The sequence below is a fragment of the Podarcis muralis genome, chromosome 17 (genome assembly GCF_964188315.1).
Source record: "Podarcis muralis chromosome 17, rPodMur119.hap1.1, whole genome shotgun sequence".
In the NCBI taxonomy this organism is placed as follows: domain Eukaryota; kingdom Metazoa; phylum Chordata; class Lepidosauria; order Squamata; family Lacertidae; genus Podarcis; species Podarcis muralis.
Window position 1 is genome coordinate 37,326,047 of NC_135671.1, and position 18,266 is coordinate 37,344,312.

Below are 18,266 nucleotides of genomic sequence, written 5' to 3' on the forward strand. Positions count from 1 at the left end.
GGACCCTTGTACCTACGGGACCGCCTCTGGTGGTATGTCCCACGGAGGACCTTACGGTCTTCAAACAAAAACATCTTGGAGGTCCTGGGCCCCAAGGGGGTTAGGCTGGCCTCAACCAGAGCCAGGGCTTTTCGGCTGTGGCCCTGATCTGGTGGAACACTCCATCACAAGAGACTTGACATCTTTCCACAGGGCCTGCAAGTCAGAGCTGTTCCACCAGGCCTTTGGCCAAGGCACAGTCTGTCTGACCCCCTCCTTTGATAATCCTCATAGAACTCTAACCCAATGGTTGCCATTAATTTGATTTTGAATTGATTTTTGAATGAATTGATTTTAGAATACTGTGTTACTTTTGTTGTTGTTAGCCGCTCTGAGCCCAGCTTTGGCTGGGGAGGGCGGGATATAAATAAAAATTATTATTATTATTATTATTATTATTATTATTATTATTATTATTATTATTATTATTATTATTATTTTAGGGGGGCAGGCTTTATGTTGGGAGGGGGCAGAACCGAGTTATCTGCTATGCAATTGGTTAGTTAGTTAAGTATTTTTATTTATTTACTTGAATTGGGGGGCAGGTGCCCCCCCAGCTCTGCCCATGCCCCAGAGTAGCTATTTTAGGGTTTGGCAGGCAGCAGTGCTGCTTTTGAATGGAAACAAAGCTCAGTTCCCATCTATGGTGGCTACTGGCCATCATAGTTTACCCCAAATGAAATCCCAGAGCCAGTTTATAGAGCTACAAAATCGATTTTTAAAAATCCTATAGATTTATGAAATCTATAGTTATACAATTTTAGATTTTATAAATCAATAGGGTGGGTAGGACTATTGATATATGTAATGAAATGGCTAGGGCATTGCATAAGGGGGGCGCTACCACAGTGGTTAACTCATTCAACAGCTGTCCCCCCTTAAAATGCTGCCCGTGGGAGCGGGCAGTAGGTGGAGGGGAGCGGTGTTGCTCCTGGTGCCGCTGTGGTGACAACAGAAGGGAAAAAACTGCATGATCATGTCTGGGTTCCGATCTGTGGCATCCCGCCAGGCAGTCACTGAAGTCTTCAGAAAGTCAGCGAATTTCTGCGATTCCTGCTGAGATTGCCTAGCTTTCCATGATGATGCCTGAATCGTAGCTGTGTGGATGGCGGCTGTCTGCCAAGTTCATGTTCCGACAAGCGTGGTTACTCGGAAGCCCCGAGTTTCCAACGCCGTCCAGTGGCATTTGGCAACAAGCATCGGAGCAAGACCAGCAACATATCGCCTTGTGTTTAGATGGCGTCCAGGAATACTGTACTGCTTTCGCGCCGCCGGCTTGGGCTCGAAGCGGCTCTGCTGCCGGGTTCTGCCTTTGTTGACAAAGGAGAGGGGCGATCGCGGGCTCGGCGCTCGGCTCCTTCCGCCTGCCCGCCTGCCATTTCCTCTGCTCATCGACAGCTCGGCGCTCGGCCTCGTGCCTGCCTGCCGCTCGGTGATGGCGACTCCGCGGGCGGAGGCACGTGGCCTCTTCCGAAAAGGGGTCGAGGCTGTCCTGGGCAGCTGGCCTGCTCTGCAGGTAGGGTGCATTCGCCACCGGCAGGGAGCGGGGAGAGGAGCGGGAGGCGGAGGCTGGCAGCAAAAGAGGCCGCGTGGAGGGCGAGCATGTGCAAAGTGCATTTCCTTCCTGCAGCTGCAGGTTCAAAGAATGCGGAGTTGGCTTAAGAACATAAGAAGAGCCCCCTGGGTCAGGCGGGTGGCGCATCTCCTCCAGCATCCTGCTCTCATGCAAGCAGGACATGAGCAAAGCAATAGTAGTAGTAGTAATAATAATAATAATAATAATAATAATAATAATAATTTTTATTTATACCCTGCCCTCCCCAGCCAAGACCGGGCTCAGGGCGGATAACACCTGATATAAAAACAATTGATTGAAATACAGCTTAAAAAAAATGATTAAAATACAACATTAAAAGAAAAGGAGTTTGGCTTTGATATCCCGCTTTATCACTACCCTAAGGAGTCTCAAAGCGGCTACCATTCTCCTTTCCCTTCCTCCCCCACAACAAACACTCTGTGAGGTGAGTGGGGCTGAGAGACTTCAGTGAAGTGTGACTGGCCCGAGGTCACACAGCAGCTGCATGTGGAGGAGCGGAGACGCGAACCCGGTTCACCAGATTACGAGTCCATCGCTCTTAACCACTGCACCACACTGCAGCCTCATTTCAGTGGAAACTCAAATAAAAAACTTTTTGGGGGATGAAAACGTCAAGTCTTCACCAAGGCCAACTATCCAGACTGGTCCTACATGGGCCAGAAAAAAGCCAGGGAAGTCCCCAAATAGGAGTTGCATCACAGAAGGAGAAAGGAAGAGGGGGAGGGGATCAAATTGATTCCAAGCCAAAGGCCAGGCGGAACAACTCTGTCTTACAGACCCTACGGAAAGAAATCAGATCCCGCAGGGCCCTGGTGTCATGAGACCGAGCGTTCCACCAGGCCGGAGCCAGTGTTGAAAAGGCCCTGGCTCTGGTTGAGGCTAATCTGACTTCTCTCCTCTCCTGGACTTCCATCACGTGGCATTCAGATGCCTCTCCTTCAGGAGAGACAGAACAAAGCTGTCTTGGCTCATAACCATTGATAGCCCTCTGCTACACGGATTCTGTCAAGAGTTTGGGTGCAACCTTTGACGCCCCCCCTTTCTATGGAGGCGCAGGTTGCAGCCACAGCAAAGGTGGCATTTTCCATCTCTGCCATATTAAGCAGTTGGTCCCTTACCTTTCTCGCCTTGATCTGGCCACAGTGATCCATGTGACTGTCACCTCCAGGCTTGATTATTATAACTCGCTCTATGTGGGGCTGCCCTTGAAGCTGACCCAGAAACTCCAGCGGGTGCAGAATGCCACCGCGAGTCTCCTTACAGGGTCCTTGCCACGGAATCACATTCATCCAGTGCTTTACCAGCTGCACTGGCACCCGGTGGAGTACAGGGTCAGGTTTAAGGTGCTGGTTTTGACCTTTAAAGCTCTATGCAGCTTAGGGCCCTTGTACCTATGGGACCACCTCTCCTGATATGCCCCACGGAGAACCTTAAGGTCCATAAATAACACTTTGGAGGTCCCGAGTCTCAGGGAGGTTAGATTGGTTTCAACTAGGGCCAGGGCCTTTTCAGCAGTGGCCGCGGCTTGGTGGAACGCTCTGTCACAAGAGACTGGGGCCCTGCAGGATTTGACATCTTTCCGCAGGGCCTGCAAGACGCAGCTGTTCTGCCTGGCCTTTGGCTTGGACTCACTTTGACCCCTTATATGGATTTGGTACAGTGGTGCCTCGCAAGACAAAATTAATTCGTTCCGCGAGTTTTGTCGTCTTGTGATTTTTTTCGTCTTGCAAAGCACGGTGTCGGAAAAGTTTTGGAAAGGCTTCAAAAATCACCAAAGTCTTCAAAAACCTCAAAAAAGGCTACCACACCGCGTTCTATGAGTTGCTCCTCGAAGTCAAGTCGCAACTGTATTAACGGTGTTAAGAAAAAGGAAACAAACTTGGAAGACGTTTCCGTCTTGCAAAGCAAGCCCATAGGGAAAATCGTCTTGCGAAGAGCTCAAAAAACAAAAAACCCTTTCGTCTTGCGAGTTTTCCGTCTTGCGAGGCATTCGTCTTGCGAGGTACCACTGTATATAAATTTTCCCTTGCCTTTTTTGCTGGCCCATGTAGGACCAGCATGGATAGCTGGCTCGGGTGAATATCTGATGTTTCCTCCCTTTATGGTCTTGATTTATGAGCTACTACTAAAATGAGGCTGCATTTTAAGCTGTATTTTAATCCGTATTTTAATTAACTGTTTGGTGGTGGTGGTGGTTTTCCCCCATTACGTTTTATCGTAATTTATATTTGGTGTTAGCCGCCCTGAGCCCGGCCCTGGCCGGGGAGGGCGGGGTGTAAATAAAAATGTATTATTATTTGTCTCATCGTCCTTTAAATTGTTGTTTCCCATGAGCTCAGATAATAGTAGAAAGGGGAAATGTGCTTTTAAAGCAACGTGTGAGGCAGATGGCATACTTTACTGTGCACTTTGGTTGCTGGTTCTGGCAAAATACAGGCCAGGACTTAGGGGTAAAAATGCACTGGGTGAGGCTGTAAATGTGTCTTCTCTGCTGCTATTTATGTGCACGTGCAAATGGTGGTAACTTTTCTCTGCAACCATGACATCATTTTAAGCATTACTTTTTAACTTTATTATATCAGCTCCCGCTAGATGTATTTCTAAGCCATGATGTGGGGTTTCTGGAAAACTGGAAAATGTTTGTAAGTTGGCATTGGAAAATTTTATGATGCCTAGACTGTGATCTAATTTAACATATTTATTTTAATTGTATTTAACAAACAAAGCTAAAAACTTTGAAACTGCCAAGCTTGCCCAGTACAATATTTGCAGCTGGCATTCATTCATTATTACTAATGACCTTATGAAACTGAAAGACATCCATAGAAAAATTTTGAACTGGAAAATTTTCCACCTCCCATCACTGTTTCTAAGCATGGTCCCTGTTCTGCATGTGTCCAGAACAAGAATGGAATAAATTAAAACGAATCAATTTCTTAGGGGCTGAGTAGCTATCACAAAAATTGAATTCTCAACTTCAAAAATACAACTAGAAAAGTACTTTTTCCTATATAGAAGCCACAGATCTGTAAAAGTTTTAATATGGCATACAAATATACCTCCTGAATAAGTACAATTTTCAGAACTTTGAACTCTGTGCCTGTCCACAAAGGGGTTCAATATGGTAGCTACATGCGCAACTGGTGTTGAGCCAATTAATAGCTACAGTTGGTTAGCATGCTCTGCTGTTGAATAGGAACTCGTTACACAACTTTGTGCACCTGATATACATCCTGGAAAAATTAATACAGGTGGAAACTCTGGCTATAATCCAAAGAACCTAGGCATAAGCACTCTGCGACTGACATCTGAATAAACATGCCAGACAAAAGGCAGCAACATATTCAAGCAGTGCAGTTAACCTGTAGATTTTGCTTCCCCAAGATGTAGTGATGGCTACCAACTTAGATGGCTTTGAAAGGGATTCGGCCAATAAAGCGAGATGAGCGCTGCAACCCCAGAGTCGGCCACAACTGGACCTAATGGTCAGGGGTCCCTTTACCTTTTAGGGACACGGGTGGCGCTGTGGGTTAAACCACAGAGCCTAGGACTTGCCAATCAGAAGGTCGGTGGGGGAAGCTCCCATTGCTCGGTCCCTGCTCCTGCCAACCTAGCAGTTTGAAAGCACGTCAAAGTGCAAGTAGATAAATAGGTACCGCTCCGGCGGGAAGGTAAACGGTGTTTCCGTGCGCTGCTCTGGTTCGCCAGAAGCGGCTTAGTCATGCTGGCCACATGACCCGAAAGCTGTATGCCGCCAGCTCCCTCGGCCAATAAAGCGAGATGAGCGCCGCAACTCGAGTCATCCGCGACTGGACCTAATGGTCAGGGGTCCCTTTACCTTTACCTAGACTTATTCATGGAGGGTAAGGCTGTCAATGACTACTAGCCGTCATGGCTGCATGCTGTCTCTGGAATCAGGCAGCATGCCTCTCTGAACAGCAGCTGTCAGGAAACAGCAGTGGGAAAGTGCTATTGCCCTTCTCTCCTGCCTGTGGGCTTCTGGTTGGGCAGTGTAGGAAACTGGATCCTGGACTAGGGAGGCTTTAGGCCTGATGTTCTCAGTGTTGCATGACTTTGAAGAACCAAAAGATTTTGAATGGTTGCTAAAATTAATGGACTTAGTTGAGATGACAAAACTGACATGTTTAATCAGAGAAAAGTCATTGTTAATATTTACTGAAGATTGGAAACCTCTCATAGGCTTTGCGTTAAAAAGAAAAAGAAATAATGACATTTGGATTTGAGGGTTGAAGGTTATGATTACTAGAAAGTGGCTTTATTAGGTGTTAAAAGTGGAGTAAATGAATGTTTGTATATAGTGGTCAGATGAGGAATCAGAAGTTCTTTAGCTCCTTAATTTCTCTCAATCTTTTTCTATTCCTTTTTTCTACCTCTTTCTCTGTTTTCTTTTTTTTAAAAAAATTATTTTTATTGAGATTTTCAGTTAAACAGAAAACAGAAAACAAACCAAAACAAACAATCAAAAACTAAAATAAACACTCTTAACAATCATTCTTTGGTACCATCATCTTATTTACATTCTCTTTTTTGCTATTAGATTAATGTTTTAGTTTGGACAAAAAATGATATTTGATAATAATTGTATTTTTCTTTATAAGCCCCATTAAAATTTATTTTAAAAAAGAACCAGGAGATTTGAAATAACCAGGGGTGACAATGTAGTTCACTTCTTTATTTTTAGTTATTATACGGAGATCTTCATCTGCAGTTTGAAGTGGTACAAAAGTACAAACAGGAAAATGGAAAGCTGTGTCACTGTACATGTGGGCTGTCACTCATGCCCCCTCCTTTGTGCTTTAGGCAGACTATTTTGACACACATTTATTTTTCTCCTTCATCTTAAATGAAAAAATAAAGGTTCCAAGGATTGTTGGAGGTGGTGTTGGTGATGTCACTGACGCTACCCAGTAGATGCCCTGCCCATCATGGCCATAACACATCTGTGACAAAGGGAGGGAGTGGCTTTCCCCCAATTCATCTTCTGAAACACAGCTGAAAACCCCAAAAACTGTTTTGTTACATTATTGTAGTGCAAACCAGGACTGAAAACATGTGGGTGGTATCAGCTAAGTCATATGTAGAGTTGGCCCATTAAAATCCATGGAGTTCGGTTACTTAAGTCATTTGATGTTCAATGGATCTACTCTGGCTATATCAACATTGGATATCACCTTGTTGTAAGATAGTATTAAAGCAGCCCCAGCACTCTTGAAATCTCTTGTCTTCACTCCAAGCAACCTCAACTCATTAGCTTGGGGTTTGCTTCCTGCAGAACTGCCTAACTACTCTCTTTTATGAACGTAGCTTTGTCTTCTTCTGATGCAGGTCGCAGTTGAAAATGGCTTTGGAGGGGCATACAGCCAAGAGAAAGCTGAATGGATGGTGGAGGCTGTGGAGCAATACTTTCAAAGCAATGGTAAGGTACCTAAACAAGATAATGTTCTGTTGAACCAGATAGCAGACTCCATGGAAGATAAACCTATTATTGTTACTATTTTATGTGCTCATAGCTGTTAACAAAACGTCTCAAAGCAACTTAAGAAATATTAAATTACAGAGCAACTTATCAAACATGTAAAATCCACAAAGAAAATAAGAATAATAAAAGTATTCATCTGTGAACATCAGTGACAGGACAAATATTAACCCGGTCCACTAAAAGGGAGAACATCAGACAGGAGACCCACAGACTTTGGGTCTGCCCTGTGTTTGGCACAACATGGTGGGTCCCTCATTTTGTGTTGTGGTGGGCAGCTCAAGTCAGGCTGGTCTCACAGTTACCTAGAAGTAGCAGCCAGAGAGGTGCTTGCAGCAACGAGCAGAGCATCTTGCTCATTCAGTGCTGCTCTAAGTCAGGGTCCTCACTGTCACAGTGAACATTGGTAGGCCAAGAAACCCCCTCAGAATGTTCTAAAATGGAATGGAGACAAAACAAATATGGTAGAATCATTTTATTACAATTCTGAAAAGCTCAGCCATATACGGAAGTGTCATTCCGCTAATCACAACTGTTTAGGAGACCAGGAGAGACATCTGGTTTAACATGTTGTCTGAGGTCACGAGTTCCTGTCTTGTGCATCCATCTCTGGCAAGAGAGTTAGGTTGAATGATTACATCTGGGGGCTTTGGGGTTCATTTGGGCAGGGTACTATCTGTGAGCCTGAATCCCCACCTTTATGGTTGGGATGGAGGAACCTGTGCACCCCGATGTTGTTGGACTTGCAACTCCCATCATCCCCACCCAGAAAGGCCAGCGGTTAAGAATGATGGAAGCTGCAGTGCAGCAACACCTGAGAGGGCCAACGGGTCCCCATCCCTGTTTTCTGGCATCTCTTTTGGAGTTCCTGGCCACTTGAATCACTGAATCCTTTCCTCTTTTCTACACAGACTTTTAACTCCTTGTCTACCTTCTTCTCTGCAGCTGACTTGGAGCTGGATGAGATAGAAGATTTCCTTGCCGAGTTGATGAACAATGAATTTGACACTATGATAGAAGATGGAAGCTTAGCTCAGGTATACGCAAGGCCCTCTCTTCCCTACACCTGCACACACACACACACCCTCTCTGTTGGGATGGAAGCATCTAGTCTAGGCTCCAAGGGACTCTATAGGTCTTTCCCAGGCTGTGTCACATTTGCTTCCTTCCTGCAAACCTGCACTGGCTGGTTTTGCCACTGAGGATGAGCATCGTCTCTTGTCTTAGATCTTCTGTCTCACTTATGAGAGTGCAGTGGTATTTCTTAGGACTTGTTTCTCACAAACAGCAGGTGAGAAAAACTAGCCTGCACCACTTCAAACTGCAAATAAGGGCTTATGTGACTGAATGTTGCTTGGTGTAAAAAGAAAAAATTACACTTCCAAAATTATCATGTTGGGGAGAAAGCTACACTCGGAACCTTTCTCCCTTGCATCTAGTTTTGTACATCTAGAATATTTTTTTTAAGATAAAAAGGTAAAGGGACCCCTGACCATTAGGTCCAGTCGTGACCGACTCTGGGGTTGCGGCGCTCATCTCCCTTTATTGGCCGAGGGAGCCGGCGTACAGCTTCCGGGTCATGTGGCCAGCATGACTAAGCCGCTTCTGGTGAACCAGAGCAGCACACGGAAACGCCGTTTACCTTCCCGCCAGAGCGGTACCTATTTATCTACTTGCACTTTGACGTGCTTTCGAACTGCTAGGTTGGCAGAAGCTGGGACAGAGCAACGGGAGCTCACCCCGTCGTGGGGATTCGAACGGCCGACCTTCTGATTGGCAAGTCCTAGGCCCTGTGGTTTAACCCACAGCGCCACCCGCGTCCAGAAGGTACAAAGGAGCATTCAGTCATATGAGCAATTCCCTCTTTACAGTCTGAAGCAGAGTGACTGTCTGCTGGTTGTGAAGCTGGTGTCAGAAATGATTCTTCCTGCAGCTCCCAGAGCTCCCCAAACCCTTGCTTTCCTCTAGACTGAAATGGGACTCAGCACCTTCTCTTTCTCCCCATTCTGTACCTAGCCAGAGCCAGTCTCAGGTGTGCCCACTTTGCCATGCTTCAGTATTTGTTGACACCTCAAGTGGGGTTGGCTTAGATAGTCTAGCAGACTGGTCTGCAAGTCACCAGGGCACGTGGGAGGTCATGAACGGCTTGGTTTTTCCTTGTCGATGATTGGATGCTTTAAAAAATCATAGGGCTGAAAGAAGGCCAGAAAGTCACCAAGTCCATACCGTGTCAGTGTCCTGCAAAGGAACCTACACAATCCATTGCATGAAGTGTCACAACTGGAGAGCAAAAGCAAGCCAAGGATGTAAATCACAAATAGGATTGCTAGCCAATCTGAGCTGAAACCATTCGCCCCCAGTCCCCTCAATATGAAGGAAAACCCATAAAAAACCCAAAATTTGGGGTAGGAATGTTAGCTTATTATAAGGCAGACCCAAAACTGCAGCCATTGAGATGAATTCTGCTAGTTCACAGCAAGCTGTTTTTTTAAAAAAAAATGCACTTGAGACTTTGCCTTTACAAAGCCTTTCTGCAAATACAAATAGAACTTTTTTTAACCCTCAAATTCTCAGCCCTCATATAGATGCCTTTGATGCAGTGCAGGAAGTTGAATTTTGGACCTTGCAGCACAAACACATCAAACTAGTTATTCCTTTTTTTGTGTTTGGATAGATTCTTCTGCCATTATAGGGTTGCTTTCTTTGTCACACCTTCCGCTCCAGCTGTATCCATTTCTCCCTCATTTGTGTAATCCAGCCCCAGGACCCAGACGTTTTAACTGCCTCTTTCCTCCCTGATCTGCCTGCCATTTACCACTGTGGGGCACTCTTGCACCGTACATTGAGGCACTGCAGCTACAGAACAGCAAGAAGGAAAATGTCAGATGAAGTGGCCTTCCAAATCTGGGGAGCCAATTTTTCCCAAATGCTGCTTCTCACCTTTTGCACTGCAGAGGGTAGTATAACAGAGAAAAGGCAGGGTTTTGTCAATTTTCTGCAAGACAAGAAATCCCATCTTAAAACTGGTAGCTAGAACAACCACACACACAAAATTACTCTTGCTTTTTGAGTAGGATCAGTTTATCCAGTCAACTGAAAGTTAGCACAGCATAGCAGCAAACTAGAGCCTTAAACCAGGGAGACTTGCTTAGCTACTGGGTGACCTTAGGTCAATCACTGCCTCTTGGCCTAGGCATTCCCAGAAGATTAATGTGAGGATAAAATTAGAAGGAGGGAGAAACCTCATATGTTACTCTGAATTTCTGGGAGGAAGGGTGGCATAAAAACATAACATCCATCATTGTTGATATTTCATCATATATCTATTGTTGATGGGCCTAAACTACCACGCCTTAATTACAAAGACAAATGTGGAACTTGAGAGACTGAATTTCAGATTGTCCCTCTGGTTCTGCATAGCTACTAAACTGCCATTGCCTTAAAAGCTATTTCAACAGATCTGCCTTCTGGAAAACCAAGACTGGCCTCTTGCCAGATTTCCAGGCCATGACACTGGAGGGATGCTTATATCAAGATGCTGCCGTTCAGACACTGCTTCCTAGAATGCTCTCTGTCTGAAGGTCAGGCAGCAGCTGGTGGCACCCATTTTGGACCAATTCCTCTATGGCACCCTCATTTAGAAAAATGGAAGTGTTACCAAAGGAGAGAGAGAAATGTGTAAATTACTCATAAAGCAATCTCAACCCACCCTGTTGCTTGGCTTGGTGGGAGGTCTAGCTTCCTAAGCTGCAAAAAAATTGGCAGACACTTCTCCCAGCGAGAAAAGTCAGGAGGAGGAGGGGCTTTTAAGGCAATGTCTCTTTTTTCATTAGGACGGGTGCATGTCAAGGCCTTGTGACTGGCACACTGTAGCATTTTGACCCTTCTGACCCTGGCTCAGCCCTCTCCAAGTGTGTATGCAGACGGAAAGAACTCTCCCCAATATAAATGGCATTCTTTTTCCTGTATCTTGTGGCTATTTTTATTAGTATGAACAGAAGTATAATGAGATGGCTGCCAACTTCAGCAGTAAACATGCAGATGCGTTGAGAACAGGAACCTTTGGCTTCCGTTCTCTGCTCTAGGAGCTGTGTGTGTGGTCTGGTGGAAGATGCTGTTCTAGTGCCAGCTCTGGAGGAGGGCATTGCTGCAGCGGTTAGCCCTGTGGAAGTTCTTGCTCTGCTCGCTGAAAGAGACTTGACCCTCTTCCCACACTGTAGGTAAGCCAGCAACTGCGCCTGTTCTTTGGTCAGTGCCAGCAGGGAGAGGGAGCAGCAGTGCACGAAGCCATTGTCCGGCTGGCTCAGAAGAAGCAAGAGGCAAAGGTGGCAGCTGCAAAATCAAAGCCAGCAGAGGAAAGCAGCAGTGAGGAGGAAGAGGGGACGGAGGAAGAGGTATGACAAATAAACTGCACTGAAAATGAAAACAGCCAGCCAGCCTGTCACTTGTTTTGCATAACCTCTGATCTGCTGGCTTTATTCAGATTTCAAGTTTCTTCATAACTCAGTAGGCTTACACAAGGATGGAGGGAAGAGGAGGGAAACATGGCTGAATGCCATAAAGGAAGGAGAAATAACAGTTACGGTGCATAACCAAGGTCCAGATGACTGGAGCCATTTGCTCCAGTCTAAACTTGTCAGATGATGAGGTTAAGGAACTGGCTATTTAATTCAGCAGATTTAGACCGCAGTTGGTTGGTGAGAACCATGGCTTCTTGGACTTGCCCAGAGACAGGTTTCTGTTCCTTTGTAAATCCTACGAACTACTGCATTTTTCAAACAGTGAAGGCTACAAACTGGGTTTTTGGCCCAGAATGTTAAAAACAGAAATTATGTGAACCAGAAAACAGCAATTAAATCCAGTCACCGATAACATTGTCTCATTTTCTCCCCTGCCCAGGCTATGGACTGCAGTGCTGCTCCCAGCATGAATGGAGCCCAGCCCAGCCCACCACCTTCCTCCGGTGCAGATCCTGAAGATGGCTGGACCTTGGTGAGGAAGAAAAAGAAATGAAGAACAAGGGGCAGGCGCCACGACTGCAGGAGTTCTGGTTGAGCTGGTGCGGCAGGGACATGGCTGGGGAAATGGGATTGTGTGATTCCCCTCACCCCCAGCTGCAAGAGACTAATATTTATTTTTAAAGCATCAAAAGGAGCAACTTGGATGACAGAGATGTTTTTGGTCTCTGTGTGTGAGGCTTCTGCACAGGCCTAAGTATATTGTGCAGACACAGCTGCTTGGTACCTCTGCTCCTCACTTGGTAGAGGCTCTCCTGCGCTGAAGGGGATGCAGGTTCAGGGCCCAAAGGGCTGAGGATCCTTGAAGGGATTTTCTTTTCAATGCACGGGAGGCCATCTGCCACCTCTGCCACCTCCTTGTGCTTAAAAACAGCTGTTTTAGCAGCAGGGTGGGTTCTTTTGCAGGGAAATATCTTCTTCCATGGCAAGGCACTGATTTCAACATCTCCACTGCCTCCTCTTCAACTCCCAGAAGACTAAATCAGGCCCATATCTTTCCCCCCAACCCCATCCCAAAGGGAAAGAATGCGTTCTAGACATTATTGAAACAGACAGATAAGCATAACAGAAAAACAAAATTCTGTATTTTAAAAAAAAAGACAACAATGGAAAACCAAATACAATAATGTAACTAGAAAGTAACATGGACAATACACAAATCCTTGGTTGTGGGACAGGGCACTTCTCTCAATAGAAGCCCCCTTCCCTATCCTCTGTAGTGGCCAGCCACTGTACATGAGCAACAATAAAATATTATTTTGGTAAGATTTTGTATATCCCTTAATACTGACTTTTTTTAATATAAAAGTTACATGCACTAGCTCTACACCACGATGGGGATGGGGGTGGGAAGAGGATGACAAAGAATTGGGACAGGCACCAACGGCCCCCACCAGGAGCCTCTCATAAAACAGGGCAACCAAGTTGGGTGTTGTTTTTTAGGACACCCCCCCCCAACCTGCTCACATGTAAGTTGAAATAGTAGAAGCAAGGGGAGGGGGAGAGAAATGTTGGAGGGATCGTAGGAAGCTCCTGTGACAGTCCAGTAAAGGATTGGAACAGAACGGAGGAACACCAACTCATGTTTAAGTGCATTGCAGAGGGGAAGCAACTGCATTTGAGAAAAGGCTGTGCGAGAGAAGTTTTTCTCCCCATTGCAATGACCCCCTTTCTCAACAAAATCCGCTAGGAGCATCTGCTGTACAAGCACCCTATTTTATATGGCATGGGGCTTGCCTGCTCAAAGGTGGCTGTGGCCTCATCTTATTTTTTAAGTTTTATCACTGGCTTTATATTCGCTAGGGTAGGTAAATGGCACTTCCATGTATCACTCAGAACGGCAGGTGCAAAGAACAGGAGAATGGCTATTGCTGTCATACCCTGCTGTTGAGGAACTCAAGAGATAGAGTAATGTAGTGGCAGATACACCTTGTTTTGATTGAGCAAGGCAGTTCTTAACATTAATACTAAAATGAATGCAACTTGGGGGTGCATAAAATTGGGGCTTAAAATTGTAAACTGGTCATTTGCAACTGGTTTTTCTACCTTAATAGGTTTCTCCCAGAAAGGATAAGAATTGGGAGGGGGTGGGTGAGATCATTTTGCTGACAATATCAGGCAGGCACCACAAAAAAACCCACAACTTTGTGCAAAATTAACTGGTAGCCATCCAGGCTCTTGGGTAACGTCTTGCCTGTGTTCAGATTCAGCTTATGGAGTCTCATTCTGGTGCCCACCTATCCTAAAAATGTGAAGGCCAGAAAAATAGTAAATTCAGAGAATACTAGGTTTGCAAATACTAGGGGGGAAATCCTGCATCCAGTGGCATGGGTTTTTTGTTTGTACAAAACCAAGGTTCCAAACCTATCCAAACCAAACTCAGTGGTGCTTAGTTCGCAGTAGGCATAGGATTCCACACTGCATGGCATTTATATTTTTGAAGCTCCAATTACCTGGGAGTAGGCTCTACTCATCGGCGTGGGTTTAAAAAATCCACAGGATTGCTCTTAAGTTCCATTAAGATGCCAAATAGTAAAATCTTATATGCTAGAGAAGTTGTAAATTAGGCACATCATGTTGTTGAAAAAGTAAAATAATTTTAGGCTTGGCAAATATATTCTTGCGGAGAAGCTTGTAAGATGTGGGCTGGATGAGGTAACTGGTTAGCGTTTGTAGCTGGTTGACTGACTGAACCCAAAGTGTGCTCACTAATAGTTCCTCATCACCCTGGAAAAAAATGGCAAGTAAGGTGCTGCAGGGCTCTGTCTTCAGCCTGTTGTTGCTCAACATCTTTATAAATGATTTGGATGAAGGGATTGAGGGGATGCTCGTCAAATTTGCAGATGACACCCAACTGATGCTGAAGCCAAAATCTGGGTTCAAGGTGACCATAACAGATTGGAGAACTGGGCCCAAGCTAACAAAATGATTTTCAGTAGGGACACATTTAAGGTTCTATTCCCTTAGGCAGGAATAACCAGCTGTACAGCACTTAGATGGGGGGACACTCAGCTTGCCAGCGATACGTATGAAAATTAGGGGTCTTACTAGACCACAAGCCGAACGTGATGCGCAACCAAAAAGAAGCACATGCTATTCTAGGCAGCATCAACAGAAGTATAGCTTTCTGATCAAGGGAAGTAATAATTCTGCTCTATTCTGCCTTGGTCAGACTACACTTGAAATCCTGTGTCGTTCTGGGCACCACAATTTAATTAGGGTATTGACAAGCTGGAACATGTGCAGAGAAGGGCAACCAAGCCTTATGAAGAACAGTTGAGGGAGCTGGGTATGTTTAGCCTGGAAAAGAGGAGGCTGAGAGGAGATATTGATAGGCATCTTCAAATATCTAAAGGGCTGTCACATGGAAGATGGAGCAAGCTTGTTTTCTCCTGCTCTGGAGGGCTGGACCCAAACTAATGGCTTCAAGTTACAAGGAAGTAGATTCCGACTAAGCATCAGCAAAAACTTTCTGGTTGTAAGAGTTGCTTGACAGTGGAACGGACTTCACTGGAGGTTTTTAGCACAGGTTGGATGGCCACCTGTCATGGATGCATTATTTGAGATTCCTGCATTTTAGGCGGTTGGACTAGATGACCCTTTGGGTCCCTTCCAACTTTATAATTCTATGATTCGGCGGGGGGGGGGGATATATATCACATACTGTATTCAGTTTCTCCCAAATTTGTTTTCCCCTAGAAAAAGGGTGAAGATTTTTCTTCCATAGTTTAAAAGGAAATTTTATAACTTTAACCTGTTTTTAGGGATACATTCCCTTTTCAGGAGGCAACCCTTTGACAGGCTGCTCTCGCCATGCCATAAGGTTTTGCTGCTCACTTAGAAAAATCAACTGTAGATTACATTTTTCCAGGTATCTTTTACATGATCAATTTTCAGCAGCTTATTTCTGTCACACACACACCCTTTTTACTGTTGGATTTATCTTGACTTCTATGTGATTTTATTGCATTCTTTCATGTTGTTGAAAGCACCTTGGAGCATATTTGCAATATGTAAAATTTCAAGCACAAACTGGAAGAGCAATTGTTACAAAGACGTCACCTACAGCCTTGTGCAGCTGCACCCACTTTAGCAGGGCTTGCACAGGAGAGCTCTGGTGTGGGCCGTGCTTTTGGACCCCTTGACAGAGGCAAGATTGGGTGGTGGCAGGCACCACTTGCTGGGAGGGGGGCCCGCCTTATCAGTAAGAGGAGACCCTGCATGCTATAGCAAGGACAAGGACCCTGGCTCGTTCTTCTTCTAGCTAGCTCTCATGTCCCAGCTTGCTTGTTTTGTTCGAGGGGGTGTGGGGTGAGAGAGAGAGAGAGAGACTTCAAGTCATCATAATCCATCTGCTAAGGCAGCCTCAAATCAGCCTTTCCAGGTCCAAAAATGGTCAGTATTGTGTGAGGAAACATCACAAGACAAAACGCCACCTAGTCTCACACAAATACAGGGAGGAGGGTAACAAGCAAGGGAAATAAATGCTCAAGAGAGGAAAATTCCCATGCCCATTTGCATTCCACTGAAAGAATTGTCTCAACTCTCTCCCTACCCTGCCCCAATTCCCCCAAACCACTGCAGAGGACGTATGTTCGGTAAGTGCTAAGTTCGGTAAGTAAGCAGTGGGGACTGAAAGAACGGATCTTGGTCCAAGATGCAAAGAAGGGGGGAAGCACGTGTTGGAAGGAAGACATCCACCCGCTCGCATCCATTTCTTCCTGCACAGAGGATGGGACAAAAGGAAGAAAGTGGAGGTGCTCTGATTACTAGGTGCTGCAGCTAGGAGCAGGAACTGGCCTGGAGCAAATGTCAGGACGTGTGATGTGCATCGCCTCTGCGGCTGGGAATGCGGCAGGGGCAGGGTGGCTGCGTTGATGCGTACTACAAGGAGGGGAAGAAAGTGCCAGAGAGAGGGGGAGAAAGGAACGTTCAAGTATACTGGTCAGAGAATGGTGAGCGAGTTCCCCAAGTGGGCAGAATCTGCAATTCCCAGCTGCCCAGCCCTCTGCCTCTAGGTTCTCTCCGCCTCCGTATCCTCATCTGCCTCTTGGATTGAGGGCGGCCCTCTGCCTTCTTCTCCGCGGCCTGCCCTGCTCAGCACCTCCATCCACCGCTGCCGCAGCTCTTCCGTCTCGGGGCTGAAATACCAGCACAGGTGGCTCTGGCTGATCCGGAAGGCGTGGCGTCGGTCCACCCGCTCGCCGGGTTCAGGCAGGCTCACTTCGAAGCCGATCAGAGGCATCGAGCGCTGGGCCTTGACATCCTGCAGGACAGGCAGGGAGAGAGGTCAGAAGCCCACAAACATGGCCAGGCTGTCGACTGCCTGCCTAGCGCAGCATTCTGCCTTCCCAACAGCAGGCCGAAGCGTGCTTTGAAGTCAGGCAAGGGATGTTCTGCCGCTCCCATCTTTGCTGACCACTGGGCCATGCTGGCTGGGGCTGATGGGAGCTGGAGTCCTGCAACCTCTGGAGGGCCATGCAGAATCGGAAGAATCTTTATTTGCATTGGCCACTAGCCATAGCAACAAAATAAAATGTACTGAAGATAGAGGTAAAAACTTAAGTACACAAAGTACGTTCTAGAGGTTTACATCAATAATCTAATAATAGTTCTTATTCTAATTGTTATGTATTAAGATTAACTGCAGTTCTCACTCAGGGCCACCAGTATGCAAATGAAGGATTGGGAACTGTCACTCACTGGTTGGTTAGTTAGTTGGAAGTTGTTACTGTTACAAGTTTCTTAGTATTATATAAAGCAGCCAGCTAGGCTGTAGTGTGTCAAGACTCCAGGAGCAGTTCTAACTGCTGTAATAAAGAGCTGTGAATCTAACAGAGCTGTGTCCTTTGTCCATCTTTCCCACTATTTAACACTAATTGCCCCTGCTAATTTTATTATTATTATTTTGCAGTTTTTGCTGTCACCTGATTACCTTGATCTGCCACGCAGGCTCCCCACCCCTGCTTCAAAGGTGATCTGGGGCCTCACCCTCTCCTTTCCCTCCAGAATAATATCTTGGGCAAGAAGCAGCATGCAGGAGAACCAAGTGCCGTTGCCATACATACCTGTGGGGCTCCATAGATGTACAGCACCAGGGGCTCGTTTTCGGGGATGACAAACCAGCCTTTGTGCCAGGCCTTCCCTCCTTTTTCCATGTAGTGCAAGAAGCTGCAGATCACACTGTTCTCTGCCACCACGGAAGCCTGCTTCTGCAGAGGGGCCAGAAAAGTGTCCTTGTGAGACCCACACAGTCCTAACCCCCAACAGCCGGCAGCCCATCAGCAGAGAGCATCACTTTGCAATTCCGAGAGCTGGAAATGGGATCTCTGAGAACATCCAGTCCAGCCCCCACCCCCAAGGCAGGAATTGCACTACCATTTATTCACTTAATTCATAAAATTTATGCACCGCTTGACTGTGAAAAACAATAACCTCTAAGTGGCTTTGCAGCATCTCCCAGCTGCTCTTGTGTGTTGATCACTGAGTAACGGGAGGTCAGTGCAAATTATTTTTAAAATACAGAATTATTATTTTTTTAAAGTCTGATGCAGGCAAGAGGCACACTTTGAGTAGCTCTGCAAATATGAAAGCAGCTTAGAAATTTGCACCAGTA

The 18,266-nt window shown here is 45.9% G+C and overlaps 2 protein-coding genes across 4 annotated transcripts in view; one reads left to right on the forward strand and one right to left on the reverse strand.

Annotated features, from left to right (window-relative positions):
• The first annotated feature begins 1,053 nt into the window (after positions 1–1,053).
• On the forward strand, positions 1,054–12,916 carry TSR2 (TSR2 ribosome maturation factor). Of its 3 annotated transcripts, XM_028712093.2 has the most exons (6): positions 1,090–1,555; positions 4,219–4,278; positions 6,983–7,073; positions 8,079–8,170; positions 11,354–11,527; positions 12,033–12,916. In XM_028712093.2, exons 1-6 carry the CDS (start codon positions 1,145–1,147, stop codon positions 12,144–12,146), a joined length of 942 nt encoding a protein of 313 aa, XP_028567926.2. In that variant the 5' UTR covers positions 1,090–1,144; the 3' UTR covers positions 12,147–12,916. The 3 variants fall into 3 exon arrangements, with proteins under 3 accessions (XP_028567928.2, XP_028567926.2, XP_028567927.2); XM_028712095.2 differs by lacking the exon at positions 11,354–11,527 and having other exon boundaries at positions 1,054–1,555; XM_028712094.2 differs by lacking the exon at positions 4,219–4,278 and having other exon boundaries at positions 1,104–1,555.
• The window catches only part of FGD1 (FYVE, RhoGEF and PH domain containing 1), a 52,556-nt gene continuing 47,003 nt past the window's right edge, over positions 12,714–18,266 (reverse strand). The window contains exons 17-18 of the mRNA XM_028712022.2: positions 17,719–17,862; positions 12,714–16,916 (exon numbers count right to left, since the gene is read on the reverse strand). Coding sequence (XP_028567855.2) covers positions 16,665–16,916; positions 17,719–17,862 — 396 coding nt within the window. The 3' untranslated portion in view covers positions 12,714–16,664. The remainder of the gene's footprint in view (positions 16,917–17,718; positions 17,863–18,266) is intronic.

What these genes read in the sequence shown, in the direction of transcription:
- TSR2 (XM_028712093.2), top strand. Translation starts at nt 1,145, where the DNA reads ATGGCGGCTGTCTGCCAAGTTCATGTTCCGACAAGCGTGGTTACTCGG. An exon ending in TGGAAAACTGGAAAATGTTT is followed by an intron (nt 4,279 to 6,982) that starts GTAAGTTGGCAT and finishes CTTCTGATGCAG; the next exon opens with GTCGCAGTTGAAAATGGCTT. An exon ending in GCAATACTTTCAAAGCAATG is followed by an intron (nt 7,074 to 8,078) that starts GTAAGGTACCTA and finishes TCTTCTCTGCAG; the next exon opens with CTGACTTGGAGCTGGATGAG.